The sequence below is a fragment of the Leptinotarsa decemlineata genome, unplaced genomic scaffold (genome assembly GCF_025532065.1).
Source record: "Leptinotarsa decemlineata unplaced genomic scaffold, Ldec_3_MD MMD2_tig00026361_RagTag_RagTag, whole genome shotgun sequence".
In the NCBI taxonomy this organism is placed as follows: Eukaryota; Metazoa; Arthropoda; class Insecta; order Coleoptera; family Chrysomelidae; genus Leptinotarsa; species Leptinotarsa decemlineata.
In genome coordinates this window covers 3,618,888-3,635,223 of record NW_027412704.1, presented here as the reverse complement: position 1 = coordinate 3,635,223, position 16,336 = coordinate 3,618,888, and the positions used below count along the sequence as shown (strand labels likewise).

At 36.4% G+C, this 16,336-nt stretch overlaps 2 protein-coding genes across 2 annotated transcripts in view; both read right to left on the bottom strand.

Moving 5' to 3' along the window:
* LOC111502872 (tachykinin-like peptides receptor 86C) overlaps window positions 1-16,336 on the bottom strand; it is a 188,223-nt gene that overhangs the window by 90,016 nt on the left and 81,871 nt on the right. The window lies entirely within an intron of this gene.
* Window positions 1,654-7,677, bottom strand: LOC111502874 (uncharacterized). Its single transcript, XM_023157039.2, has 2 exons — window positions 6,814-7,677; window positions 1,654-3,917 (listed from the first exon to the last, which is right to left on the bottom strand). Exons 1-2 carry the CDS (start codon window positions 7,588-7,590, stop codon window positions 3,468-3,470), a joined length of 1,227 nt encoding a protein of 408 aa, XP_023012807.2. The 5' UTR covers window positions 7,591-7,677; the 3' UTR covers window positions 1,654-3,467.

Here is a 16,336-nt window from a genome sequence, read left to right as displayed (position 1 = left end):
ATGGAGTGGTTTGAAACTCTGGCCATTGAAGAAGCCCACAAGAAACCTCGAGTCTGGTTAATATATGTTGACGACACCTTCATAATATGGAACCATGGGAATACTAAACTAGACGCCTTCCTGAAACACATCAACAGCGTGAGACCTTCCATCAATTTCACAATGAAGATGGAAATCCATAACGAATTGCCATTCTTAGACGGTTTGGTGAAGAGGACCGACACTAAGTGGGAAACATCTGTATACCGAAAACCCACTCATACGGGACAGTATCTGAACCACGAATCCAACCACCATCAATAGACTAAAAGAGGAATCATCAAGACTCTATTAGACCGTGCTTCTGGGCTCTGTAATACGAAGGAAGGTCTCGAGAAGGAACTAGACATCATCAAAAATTATCTTCAACGGAATGGCTACTCCAAAGCGATGGTAGAAAAGACTTTGACTGGAAGACAGCAGGAGCCTCGCAAGGAAGAGAAGCCGTCACAACCAGTGCTTGCACTTCCCTACATCAGAGGATTATTGAAGAGGATGAAAAGAATTGGTTCCAAGTACAACATCAGAACCTGCTTCAGATCCGGTAACACTATACGTAGCAGCCTCACGAAAACCAGGCCACCAATCGCGGACTGCGATTCCAAGAATTGCATTTACCGGATACCCTGTGAGTGCGGAAATTCCTATATTGGTGAAACTAAGAGGCCATTGAATGTTCGCATTGCCGAGCACAAGAAACACACACAGCGAGGGGAAACCAGCAAATCAGGCATAGCAGATCATGTTTGGATCCATCAACACAACATCGAGTGGTCCCAAGCTGAGATCTTGCAAAGAGAGGAACATTGGTTTAGGAGAAAATTCAAGGAAGCCATATACATGTTGTCCAACAACGTATTCAGTCAAGCCAACGTAGAAATACGCAACATATGGAAACCCATCATCAAGCGAAAAATGGCCAACTCCCGCCAAACGGTCATCTCCCACGGAACCAGTGAAGCGGAAAATGGAAAGCGGGGATAAGTGAAAGTACTCGAATGACCTATAAATAGTCATCTCTCGGAGGAATCAGTCCAGTCATCACCCGAAGACGATTGTAGATACTAACAATCGAAACGTCGTGAACTAACGTGACTTGGAATCTCTCCACTTTTTATTTTTGTTTTCTTTTTTCATTTCTTTATTTTTATTCATTTATTGTTCGATTTTTACTTGTATTTTATTTCACTATTATTTCATTTCAGGTTTATTTTGGTTAATATAATTGTTATTTTCAGCTATTCATTTTCAATTCTTCTTTCTTAGTTATTTCAGGGATTTCAAATCATTTTATATAGTAGACAATGGGAGTCCGAACTAGTGAAATTCATTATGAAACATTGTCAATCACCTTCAAACAAACACTGTATATTGTTTTGATGGAGCAGCCCTTTTTTCTCCAAACAGTGTCGTTTTTTCCGCAATTTCGACCTTCAAATGTTCCAACAACGTTATATAACCAAGACTTTTCAGCCTATATAGTAAACACCAAATCTGATGAACATCCTCCAGCGTTCTTCTAAAAGACTATTAGGAAAAATTTACTGGGGATCACAAGAAAACTCTTACAAATTCTGGCGTGATCTACGAAGTCTCTTTTGGAAATAATACATAAATGATTGAATAAATATATTTTTGTATATTTATAAATGTACATTTAAGTTTGAATTCATAACATGAAATGTTTGATTTGCAAGTCACTTCAAATAAATTGATGGTTTGGTTTGGACTTTGTGGATACTGATTTATTTTTAATGATGTAGTTTTAACTTTTTTGTGATGAGTATATCATTTATTGTATTACATGTAACACGACCCTCAGTCATGAAATTTGAGCTGGTGATATGTCGGATGTTGACGATCCGTGAAAATGGTGAATAATTGTTATTATGGAAAAAACACAGATTCCAAGACATTAATACCGAATATATTTGAAATAATAACAATAAGTACAGGACGTAAATTTGAAATAATACTAACTAGTTATGAAAATAACTCACTCATAAACAAGCAGTGTTATAGATCATACCTAATATATGTATAACAAAAATTGTATTCTGTGTTATTTATTTTTACAAACAAAACAATTATTGATATTATTTCAATGAAATGTAATCATGAGTGAGATTTCGAAATAATTTTTACAATTATGTAATCGTTGTTGCTCAATATTAGTTCAGACACGTAATACTAATAACGCCGCTTTGTTTACTTTCTTCATTATCGATTCTAAAAATACATCAATCGAATACTTTGAACACAATTTTCTCCAGAGCTTATCAATCATTTCATCTCTTCTCAAACATTAATTTTTGTGAATCAAAAACTGGAAATAATTACAATAATATAAAAAATTATTTTAGACAGTTAGACAATATACATAATGCAGACAATTTACACCTGAACATTTTTCACAAATTTTGATGTTACTAATTATCATAAATACTCTACCCAACCATGTTGGATATAACCGTAAGCTAAAGAAAGAGCTTTCGTATCAAATTACCCCTAACGACTTCGTTATTCTTCAATTGTTTCAAACTATTGTTAATTTACATAATTTTTTTAAACTGTTCCTTGTTTCACTGAAGATGGGTGGCTCACTTCTCTCGAAACACGTCTAATTGCCATTGAACTCCACTGTTTTCAAGTTTCTGACACACAAATAAATTTATTATATATTATGTGGAGACTAGATTGTGATTTTGATAATAATAATTGGGCTTTGGAGTAGGTATTTATACCGACAGCTGTCATGTCAGAATGACACTAAGCCTCATCTTTGTTAATAATAGTTGTATTCCAACGTGTAGAGCATCTAATGAAAGAAAAAAAATATTGAATTAATTGCCGAAAAAAATGAAGAAATAGGTGATGCTAAGTACTAAGCTGTATCTTTGCTAATAACAATCGATCGTCACTTGCTTGCACGTCAAATAGAAGGAAAAGAAATGTTGAATTCATTGACAAAGAAAAAACAGAGATGGCGCAACATGCCACGAAGTCCTATCTTCGTTAGTAATAGTTGGATCTCAACGCGCAGCACGGCCAATGCATCGACAAAGGAAAAAACAAAGACGATGCCAAGAGGGCACTGAGTTGCATCTTCGCTAATAATACAAACAAAAGGAATTTACAATGTATTGACACCATTAGAAAAATAATGGGATTTTGGGCAGGGATCTGTATAGTATATTCTCTGAGGAACATACAGTATTGAGGAATTAATTTCTACGAAAAGTTGAAAAGTTTTGCGATATTGTAATTATCACATTATTTCATCAAAACATTTTTTTTGATTGCTTTATGCATTCGAAATATGATGAGTTTCTCAAACAGATCCGTATTGATCACACATGTTCACGTGAACTCTGTGGAAATTAAATATCTATCTATATCAATCTAATTATCCATGTTCTAACAACATATTATGATAACAAACCAGTATCAACCAAAAACCTTATCAAAGTTGAGACTCTTTCATTATATCCATCAGCATTTCTGGACTCGAATGAGAAAGATGACATAACATCATTCCCAGCTTCAGTTGTCGCCGTTAAATCAGGTGCTTCATCAGAATCACAGTACATAATTTTCAATATCATCATAGCCATATACACTCCGAATTTGATGAAATGTATCCAGTGCTCCTCTAAGAGATTGTAGGGAAAAATTTCTTCAGGATCACAGGAAAATTCTTTCAAATTCTGGCAGACGGTGTCATGATACAATTTCAAGTATTTTTGATAGTCGTAAAGAACTTCCTTTGGACTGTGGGCGAAGAAAAAGTAGGTCAGGTCAGCGGCAGGTGATCCAAATTTTGATAATTGCCAATCCAAGATGCATACCTTAGAGATTTTCGAGAAGTTTTCTGGTGTCTGTAAATAAATATTTCCATCATTTATTTGTTATATCAGAAAACCTTTTTTGAAAAATCGTACATAATGCACAGTTATCATTAATTATCTATTTTCATACTTAGAACATCATTATTGAAATATATCTTTGAAAATAACTGGAATCATAAGTTTTGTCACTTCTCATTGGTAGCTTCAAAGGATTTCTATAGCTAGGTACAATTTTTATAGTGATATCTCATAGATCGATAACCACGAACTCCAGTAACGGCAGAGTCAGCGTTGTAACTGTGCTCTACTTTGTGAAAGAAACTCTCCTAGATCAATAGATAGGAATCTCTATATCTTCGAACATTGAACTTATTTTCATAATGTTAATCGACATGTGAAGTCTATACTAAAAGACCTGATCCATTAAGAATATAACCTTTTCAGAAAAATAGCTAGGAAGCTAGCGAACAGTCTAATAACCCGCTTGATTACCAGATATTTGTCCATTGGACTATTTTCAACTAGAGTCGTTTTAGAATAACTGAGCATTATTTTTTCAGAGAAATAGATTATTAAGCTTCATTTTTAGGATAAACTGTTTTTTTATTCAAATATTCACGTGGTTGAGTTTTTCGCTCTGAATTCTTCGAGCACAGTGTCAACTCTTTCTTGAACGTTGAACAATTTCTACTATGAATAACCAGAAACGGGTAAAGAGACCAACTTCGAGCAAAATGTTTTCCATAATAGTTTCGACAGAGCGGTCCATTTTCTGTATCGAAGATCCATGAACATGTGGAATATTTTTTTCAGTGTAGAGGTCGCTGAAATGAGTACTGCGGAAAGTCAATTGCATCATAAATAGGCGAGTTATGATCTAAAAAAAGCATAGGCCTCTCAAATCATAAATGTACGTCCAGATGTGTTATGAATTCATTTTTCACGAGCAGTTGGACATAAAAAACACTACTCGATAATATTTGCCAACGTTTTGGCAAATAAGTATTGCTTTCCTCAAGACTGATCGTTTTAGTGACTAGGCTCTAATAAATTTGGATTCCTCCATAAACATTCACGAGGCGTTTGCGTTTGAAAGATTATGTATACTTTTCCAGGCCAAGAATTTTTCTGTTTGGATTGTTCACGGTATAAAATGATACTAGATGGAGCCTGTTGTTATTTTTCGGGAAGCAGCTCATCAAGAAGCCTAAGAACGAAACGGCAACAATTTTGTCATCGAATTGACGTCCATTCCACAGAAAACACGCTACGAAGGCTCCGAAGACTCGTTTGCGTTTGAAAGAACTTTCCAGGCCATTAATTTTTCAGCTTGAATTGTTTACGGTATAAAATGATACTAGATGGACCCTGTGAACACATCAGGAGTTTGAATCTTCCTCTCCATGGTTTACGATCATGAAAGAGTGGCAACTGGTGCTATTTTTCGGGAAGCAGCTCCTCAAGAAGCCGAAGAACGAGGCGACCTACATTTTGTCATCAAGTCGACGTTCGTTCAGCAGAAAACACGCTGCGAAGCCCCAGAAGAAGCGACTGCATGGTGTTTTCTTCAAAGATATCAAAGACCTCGGCTTATCATCTTCTCAGGTTGAGGAGATGGAAGTGGACAACTGAAGTTTTTATTACGGCCTACCAGGATGCTGTTTTCTTCTCCATAGTCTACCGTAGTCATGTGGAAGATATGGAGATTCCTGCGGGGCCTGTTTCGAGGCACATGAGAATCCTTTGCATTTGTTTTTTTGCGTGTTCAGCATATACTTTCTCAGTCTATATCTATCGACATAATAGAGGATCCTACAGGTGTTACATATCACTTCAGGTACGACTATGGTGACGAAGAAAAATAAGCCTGAGTAAATTCTCTTGGATCGTAAAAGTGAGACAATAGTCATTGTGGGGTTTTTATCTTCGGTTGAGAAAAGTAATCGTGAGAAAAGAAAAACATTGAGACTCCACCCAGACCTCCAGAGATTAGAAGAATTCAACTTCATACACAAGTCAACAAAAATATTCTTGGACAGTCAAGCGGCGTTGGAAGCTCTTGGCTCTTATCGAGAAACGTCTTAATTGGTAGCAAATTGCCAAAAATCCTTGCGGGTTGCGGTATAGACCCACTCACTTTGGACCCAACTGAACCTACTCAGACCTCAAAATCTTACAGGATTACTGCAGACATATTGGCCTTATCTTAATAGATATTTTCATCGGGACACGGAGCCCACTCCGCGATTCCCACCCGTGGACCTTCGGCCCGGGGGCTCGAGGTGTCGGAGCTCCAGCCACCAGAAGGTCAAATATCCGAGTCTAGCCCCAAGGGTGTTGGGGCAGACGTCCGAGGTGCCGGACCGGAAAGGGGACCGGATTCACTAGTATCCGATCCTGCAACCAGAGCGCTAATTTTAAAAAAGGCTTCATTGTTCCTCTGATCGTGGGACTGGTATCTCGCACGCTGATGAAAGTCCTGTTTGCATCTACAACCAGGTGCTTGTGTGAGGCAAAAACCAGGTTCAAGGGTGGAGGAGTCAAAAGGATAAGAGGTTGTGCTTTCAATGACGGCAACCTGGAAATCTTCCTAAAGTCCGTACGGTGCGGACAGAATCACAGGGGCAACTGATATAGTGCTATCTGGAGTTGTGGCGTCCCAGATTTCAAATAAGATTTACATGTAATATTCAGGTCAGACAGATATCAGAGTGACTTAACAGTTTCATTCGAAAAAATAATGAATATCTGTTATTCGTATTTCATGGCTTCGTTATTGTTGCCGTCATTACTTCCATAGGATCTGAGCTTCGGAAAAAAGAGACTAATGGGCACAAACTTTCGAGTTATTGGAAAGAAGTGACAAAAAGAAAGAATCAACCGCAAGTTCAGAATTTTTGTAATGTAACTGTAAATACTCATTTACCTCATACTTGAACATCAGATTATTGCACCAGCAATCTCCGTGGTTGACCACTAAATTCCACTTCGGGTCCTTCATTTCATTCTTGAAATATTCCGGTAGAGACGTTCCCAGCCTCTTCAATACGTCCAACAAATCTGGTACTCCTTCGAGAGCTTTGGACCCGTTATTAATAATTGCATCTATGAATGACTGAAATTTCACCTGATCGTCCATATCTGCTCCAAAAACATGTTCTTCAATCCCACTAGTTAGATCTTCAAAAAGATCCGGATTTTTGTGCTTCATTGCTAATGAAACCGCGTGGAATTTAGCGTATTCCACGAAAACTGCTTTGATATGTTCGGGGGTCATCGGAATCTGTCTATTCCAGAGTTTATATCCATTTTCCACAATGTTTTCCATCACCAAACATTCGTGTCCATCCTTGAGAGAGGTCTCATACAATTTGGCGTGTCCAGAAAATGGATTCGAAATGATGTAATTATCCTGGAATTTCTTGAACTCCCCGAATATCTTCTCGTAAATATATATTTCTCTGCAGAACACATTGTGAATTGAAACAGCTTTTCTGAGAGCCTCACTGGTTGAGGCCGATTTAAGAATGACTTCCAGCTTTCGAGCATCATTTTTAATAGTCACTCTCGTTATAACCCCTAAATAATTATCCCCTTTCACTGTACCGGCACACGCAGCTACTTCAAAATCATCCGTGAAGCCATTTTTTCTGGCCACGGAGTCAATAATAATTTTCTGTTCCTCACTTAGTAGCACTGACATTGTTACAACTCACTTCCACTGATCACAAAATCACTATGAATAAGTTTATGGGATGATGATGCGTGATGCCTGAATAGATATAACCTTGTGTTGCGAACAAATAAATACTCGTATTTATTCAGCTCGCTATAGCGGATTCAAATTAATTTCAAATTAACGTTAATGAGTGTTTTGGAACGTGTCTATCAAAATTGATATATTATGTAATGTCGATTGGAATTCTTATTGTAGAACTAGTTGTTGCCTGCGGCTTCTACACCAGGGTCAATAATTTTTGAAACAAAAAAACAGTAGGATGAAAGAAAAGGAGGGGAGAATGAAAGAAAAAATGAAATTACGGGAGATCTGAGTTCGGGACGGGTTGAGTTTTTTAGGGTAAACAATGGTTTATCTCGATTTCCGGTAAAAGAAACATCTGCAACTTTTGTATCTAAACTTTTTTCACATAAATTCAAAATTTACGTGAAGACTTCAAATCACCAAGTTTTTGGATTTCAATTTTTATATTTTTCAAAAAAAAATTCTACGAATTTTGGTGAAAACTTACCTTTGTAATAAATTGATGGATTTAGCCGTTACTACGTGGTAGGATATCATAATGAAGAAAAGAGAAATGGAACTTTCTATGTTTTTACCACTTTTATTTGTTCTACTAACGTTACTGCTGTTTCGTCCTATACGGACATTTTCAAACTCATACAATAAGTTTATATAAGTTTATTGTATAAGTTTGAAAATGTCCGTATAGGACGACACTGCAGTAACGTTAGTTACAAATAAAAGTGGTATAAAACATAGAGAAAGTTTCATTTCTCTTTACTTACCTTTTGATTATCAATCAACACGCTTTTATTAGCTGTGTGTATGTATGTATGTTTGTTTGTAACTCTCCTTTCTTCCCATTTGGATGTTCGGGGTGTGTATTTGACAGAATTATCGACAGTATTGCTTGATCTATTCGCGAACAGATGGACAAAAAAAGGATGAGGGAATCTTCCAATGAAAGGAAGGAACTAATCAATTTGAAAATAAGTAACTCTATACATGGATGTGTAGATCATGCAAAGAAGTAACTTTCAGACACAAACTGAAAGAAAGCCCTTCTGAAACAGCTACTTTCATATAAACATTGAATTACACGAAAGAAAGAAATTCTTTCGAAACAAATACTTCTATATGAACACTGAATTATACAGAAGATACTTTTCTCTACTCAATTTGTATTCCAAACATTCGTTGTGGAATGAAAATCAGATATCATTCACATGAATTCTACTTTGAATGAATGGTAACAAATTGCACTTACATGGAACACTGTCATCCTCACTAGTATACATCGATGTTTCGCCTCAAGACACTTTCCCTGAGGATCTTCAGTACCGAAGTGGATAACATTATAGAAAATACACACAATTCATTCATGAATTACGATTTTGAATGTCACGGAATAACATCGATGTATACCGGTGAGGATGACAGTGTTCCATGTAAGTGCAATTTGTTACCATTCATTTAAAGTAGAACTCATGTGAATGATATCTGATTTTTATGCCACAACGAATGTTTGAAATACAAACTGAGTAGAGAAAAGTATCTTCTGTATAATTCAGTGTTCATATAGAAGTATTTGTTTCGGAAGAATTTTTTTCTTTCGTATAATTCAATGTTCATATGGAAGTAGCTGTTTCAGAAAAGCTTTCTTTCAGTTTGTGTCTGAAAGTTACTTTTTTGCATGATCTAAACTTCCATGTATAGAGTTACTTATTTTCAAATTGATTAGTTCCTTCCTTCCTTTGGAAGATTCCCTCATTTTTTTTTGTATCAAGATTGAGTAGTAGAAAGCCAAAAACTTTCTTTCCAAAAAATTAATCACTCCTAAAAATATAACCCCTTCAATTCAAATGTATTTCTTCATTTGGAAAAAGTATTTTATTTTATTAACACCTTGGGTAGCTCCTTGGGCTTGGTAGCTAATTTTCAGGGTCCCTCTCCGGAATTAGAAAATATCAAATGGTCATTTTTCTGAACAATATACGGCTGATTGATACCAAAGTTTAGATAAAATAAATACAGTTTAAAAAGACTGAAAAACACGCTTTTATAGCATATGAAACTGAAAAATGAAAAATAAATATAGTTTAAAAAACTGAAAAACGCTTGTTTTTCAGTTTTTTAAACTATATCGAAATAAAAAGTTGAAAATATTTTTTTTTAATTAGCTTAAAACAATAACGAACGAAAAATCCTAGTATTCTTGTGAAAAAAGCGTGGGCGCTTTGTGCCATTTTTTTTTGTATATAAAGCGCCCGTCGCTTTTTTCACAATAATACTAGTATTTTTCGTTCGTTATTGTTTTGTTTTTTATTAAAAAAAAATATTTTTAACATTATAGTTCGATGTTCTTCAAGAGCGTGTTTTTCAGTTTTTTTAAACTATATTTGTTATGTCAAAAATATTCATTTGATTTGAAATATTTATTTTTTCACCTTATTTTGACTTGATACCAAAAAAGCACCCTAATTTTCAATCGAATTTTTTTAATTTTATTTACAAAATATCCGTATCAACCAGTAAGGTTATTTGCGGTTTGACATAGTATTTTACAAAAGTTGTTTATACAATTTATGTAATATCTTTATGTCGGTTAAGAATGAGATTAGTGGTTGTGTATACCTAACAGCTTTCCCCTAAGATGTCCTTGAGATTTTTCGCTGTTATGCACCAGCCTTTCCGCACAGTACATTGGACACTCTACTAATATGTGTTTTACTGAGAGGTCTGTCTCGCATATATCGCAGGATGGTGTTTGTTTTCCAGTTATTAGATATTCATGAGTGAGCCTTGTATGGCCGAGGCGAAGTCTGCTGATAGCTATTTGATGGCTTCTGACTTTAATGTTAAAGTTTTGTAAGGTGTTGAAATGATTTGTTTTATTTCAGCTAGTTTTGAGGGTTGTTGGGACCATACTTGTTGCCACGTATCAAGCACTGGGGATGGAACCCATACTATAGCTACCTGCTTTTGTCTTTGTTGTATTCGAAAGAGCTCACATTACGGCCCTACATCTATCGTGCATCGACAAAATGAGGTTGTCAATGTCTTGTTGGGGTACATTTGCCCATTCAGCGATTAAAAGCTCTCTCAATTGAAACGTTGTGTGAATGTTCCCCATATGCGGAGTATTTCTTCGTTGTGTCCCACACATGCTCGATGGGATTCAGGTCCGGTGATTGTGCTGGCCATGACAATCCATCGACTCCTTCGTTGGTGAGCCAGTCAGTCACTAGACGCGCGACATGTGGACGAGCATTATCATGCATTAGGTGGAAGTTTTCACCAACAGCACCAGCAAAGGACTGACGATAGTTAGAAGAATGGTGTCGAGGTACTGTCGAGCTGTGAGGGAGCGATTTGGAAAAACGAGATCGGTTCTGCCGTCGATCATGATTCCGCCCCATAGCATTACTGTACCACCTCTGTATGTGTGGACTTCCTGGACGTGTCTCAAACGTTCATTATTTCCAGGTCGTCTCCACAGTCTTACTCGACGAGAATCTGGATGAAATCCAAATCTGGATTCGTCTGTAAACAAAACTGTGGCCCAATCATTTGCATCCCAGTTTTGATGTTCTTGACACCACTCTAATCTTCCACCGCGATTGCCGCTCGACAAAGGTGGACATCTAAGTGGCCTTCTGTTGTGGAGATCTGTTTCATGCAGTCGATTTCTGACAGTATCACGACCAATGGTTACCTGGTGCGTCTGCTGCAACACGTTAACCAACTCAGGTGCTGTGATTGTCGGTTGTCTTCTTGCGGTTAAGACCAAAAATCGGTCTTGAACTGCAGTTGTAGCGCGTCCTCGCCCTGGATGTGTGAAACGCCGCCACAATCGACTGATAACACTTTGGGAGGGAGGCCCCCAAACGAAGAGCTACATCATTTTGTCGCATGCCACCTTGAAGAAGCCCTACAGCTCTATTCATCTCAGCCAATGGTAAGTGATGGCTTTCCATGTCAAAGCACAATATTTCCAGTTTAATTGCTAAGCAAGAACTGCATAGAATGTACAAACTCGACACTTTTAGATTATTCATTTTAGCCGAAAACCTACAGTTTGTAAAAAACTTGATAAAAGATTAGTTACCGTTTTTGCAGGCTTTGTTCAACCCATAGAAATCTACAGGGTGGTCGAGTGTACCAATTTAATCGAAATTAAACGACCTCATGCATTTATTTTTATGATATTTAGTATGTTATAAAAATATCCCTAGACTTTTCCGATGTGTGTATTTTCCGTATGGACTGGATGGAGCTCAGAGAGTCGGTTATTATAACGTATTTCGGGTAATCTGTTTGTTGCATATAAGTGAGAGCTTGAAACATAGAATATAATTCTCCAGTAAACACGCTCCATGTACTGGGAAGTTTATATTTCATGGTGGTTACTGGAGTGATGACTGCTGCTCCTACTTCTTCATTCATTTTCAATCGAAAAAATTGTTTTCTTTAAGGAAAAAGTGACAGAAAAAATGTGTTCGCATTGCTTTGAGCTTCTGTCAATTATTGATTGTGATTATGTAATACATGTAAAACATTGGCTGAAATGTTTTTTGTTTCAACTGTACTTTACTATCGATAAATTAGAATATAATCTAATCTATTTAGTATTGAATGACTTCAATGAATTTCAATTGAATATTGTGGTTTCTTATGAAGATGCCGATAACGATGAGTTGACATTATTGCACCGATGATCTGCATATATCAAGTGGAACATTTGTTTTCAAGAAATGATACAGTGCCAGATGGTTCATATCTGAGATATAAATAATGTTTGTCTTAGAAACGACAGATGATTGGGCAATATTTCTATACATTTGGGAATAATATCATCAAAAATGATACCACTTATCTCATCATTGTTCAAACAAGAGGGCTATTGAACTTTGCACTGTTTTTTTTTAAACTCAGGATCATGCATTACGTAAATATACTTTTTCATAAGCTGTATGGTATGAACATTTTGTCACCCCGCTGATTTGGAGTTTGGCGTTGTAAAGTTATGAAAATTAAAATTGTAAACTCACCTATTGATTCATTTTGTTTTCATGTGCGAAATTACGAATGCGAAGAAAAAATCTCATCATGAATTAGTGTTTTGAAATATATTAACTGAATAAAATCAAATCCTGATTGACAAAGCTATTGTCAGAACACGTGAGGCGGTTTTTTAAACCTTCCACGGCGAAAATCAGAATGAATTTCACCATTGAATTTTGAATATATTATCATTGTGTATTTCATTAGTTCGGACTTCCATTGTCTAATATAATATGAATTGATTCGAAAACCCTGAAAAAAATTAAAAAGACTAACCGAAAATAACAATTTTTATTAAAAAAAAACTGAAATTACAAAGAAATAACTTACAAGCAGCAACCAAACAAATAAAAAAATTGAAATATTATTAAAAGCTGAAAATAAAAAAATATTATTAACAAAAAATGAAAAATAAAAATTAAAAGATTTAAAACCAAGTTATGTCACGTCGTTTCGATTGTTAGTATCCACAATCGTCTTCGGGTGATAACTGGACTTATTCCTCCAAGTTCTGACTATTTATAGGTCATTCGAGTGCTTTCACCTATCCCCTCTTCCCTCTCTCCGCTTCATTGGTTTTAGCGGGAGATGACCGTTTGTGGGGAGTTGGTCGTTTTCCGCTTGCTTAGAGGTTTCCATATGTTACGTATCTCTACGCTAGCTTGACTAAATGCGTTGTTGGACAACATATACGCGGCTTCCTTGAATTTTCTCCTGAACCAATGTTCCTCTTTGTGGATTATTTCAGCTTGAGCCCACTTGATGTTATGTTGATGAGTCCAAACATGCTGTGCTATTCCGGATTTGCTGGTTTCTCCTGGCTGTGTGTTTCTTGTGCTCAGCAATGCGAACTTTCAATGGCCTCTTAGTTTCACCGATGTATCATTCTCCGCACTCGCAGGGTATCCGGTAAATGCAATTTTTGGAATCGCAGTCCGCGTTTGGTGGCCTGGTTTTCGTGAGGCTGCTACGGATAGTGTTCCCAGATCTGAAGCAGGTCCTGATGTTATACTTGGACCCAATCCTTCTTATCCTTTCCGATAATCCTCTGATGTAGGGAAGTACAAGTACTGGTTGTGGCGGCTTCTTTTCCTCATGTAGTTCTTGCTGTCTTATAGCTAAGGCCTGTTCTACCATCACTCTGGACTAACCATTCCGTTGAAGGTCATTTTTGATGATGCCTAGTTTCTTTTTGAGACCTTCCTTTGTATCACAAAGCCCAAAAGCACGGTCTAGTAGAGTCTTGATGTTTCCTCTCTTAGTCGATTGATGGTGGTTGGATTTCTGGTTCAGATACTGTTCTGTGTGAGTGGGTTTTCGATATACAGATGTTTCCCATTTAGTGTCGGTCCTCTTCACCAATATATCTAAGAAATGCAATTCGTTGTAGGCTTCCTTCTCCATTGTGAAACATATGGAAACCTCTAATCAAGCGAAAAACGACTAACTCCCGCCAAACGGTCACCCCCCGCTAAAACTAATGAAGCCGTGAGAGGAAAGAGGGGATAAGTGAAAGCACTCGAATGACCTATAAATTGTCAGATCTCGGAGGAATGAGTCCAGTTATCACCTGAAGACGATTGTGGATACTAACAACCGAAACGTCGTGACATAACTTGATTTAAAGTCTTTAAATTTTCATTTTTAATTTTTTGTTATCGACTATAATGAAGTACTTGAAAAGATAATAATGATAAACAACTTTATTACTTCCATATATAGAATAGAAAGAATGCATCTATAATGTAAATTTGGCCCAATGCAAAAGGCAAGAGACCATATTGCATCACTTTTGGCAACCAAAAATATGTCTACAACACCAATGAGCTTTTTAGGTGTTATTGATGATACGTTGAATTGGACAAGTCAGATAGACAACCTTCGCTCCAAATTTTCCTCGATCGTCTATGCTATTAGAGTTTCGTAAAATATAGAGAAACGACAGTATACTATGTGAACTCTTTTTCTGATCTGTGTTTTGGAATAATCATTTGGGCGGTAGTCATGAACTGACATGGATTTTCTCGTGTCAAACAAAAGTTATATTTGAAACTGATCAATACAGATTATTGTGTGACTTTCACTATAAAGAGTTTTACAAAAACCACGATACGTGTTGCGCTATACAATAGCTTCCACAGGCGTAAATGAAAGTTACTTCTAACTAACCATTTTATACGCTAACATATTACCTCCTCGTATGCCTACTTTCTAACGAATGAATCTACCTGTAAAGTACAGGTATGAATTCATTCACTATATGAATAAATTTTTCGAAAGTCTCGTGAATATACTTAACTTTTTTTACCTAAAAATGAACAGATTAAATAATGGCGAATTATTCAATCCATACTCTCCAACAGGTTTCAAACTGGAAATGGAGGGGTTTGTGTTCATGGTTGAACTATTTTTGTGTTTCTTCATGCGGGTTTGGAACATTCTTCCAGTTTGCCCTATATAAAACATCGAACATGGCCCACATGATAATTCATACGCTCAAAAAATTTTAAATATTTGTAGTGGTTTAGCCTAAGTAGGTTAAGGTTCTGTAACTTTTATCCTCTTCTCGTCCAATTGGATAAACTTCCTACAAAGCTTGGTCGTATAACTTTTTTGATGATAGAGAATGTATAAGACTGCTATCGTAATCATTTTAGACGGCTATTTTTTTATTGTGATCAGTTCTTTATTGAAATTTGCCTCTGACAAGGGCATATTTATCAGTCTGTGGATCATACTGGATCGATCAACAAAATCATAAACAAGTTTTCTTATCCAATACATAAAACAATCGGTTCATGAACGTGACAGCATTTAGAGTTCTATGAAATTTTTCAATAGTTTCCGAAGGATATAAGAAATATTAGAGCTACTAGCTGAAATGAGTTGAAAGATTTTTATGTAATCTAGAACCTTACAGTATCGAGGAATTTATTTCTCAATACTCAGATGCCAATACAACAAAGCTCATGTATGACAAATCTCAATATCTCTGTACGTACCTGGACAAGCAAAAACAAGTCGATGTTGTTTATTTACACTTTCGAAAAGCCTTCGATCAAATAGACCATTTTGTTCTTCTCAGCAAATTGACAAAATTGGTACTCTCTAACCAACTGCTTACTCTAATTGAATCATATCTAGTTAACAGAAAACAATTCGTCGAATATGAATCTTTCAAATCGACTCAGTACGTAGTTACATCTGGGGTACCACAAGGTTCTAATCTTGGACCTCTTTTATTTTTAATCTAGTTACGACCGCCAAAAAACATCAATTGAGAGCGTGCAAAGGAAGGTCCTGAAATACTTGTGTCTAAAAGTTGATGGTCAATACCCCACGAGAGGCATCGATCATAAGATTTTGTTGACACGATTTGAAATGACACTTTTGGAGAATAGGAGAGTTATCCTTGGTATAAAATTCCTGCATAAATTACTAAACAACAATATTGACAGTACGGTTATTTTACCCGGGATCAATTCCTCAGTACCAAGAAGTGAAGGTCGACACAATCTGAAATTCTATTGCGAAGCATCACGCACTATGTTATGCTACGATCACCGTGGAATTTTATGTGCAGTAGCTCCAATAAAATCTGTGAACATTGCGATATTCATTTCGAATCTTTGAACGCCTTGGT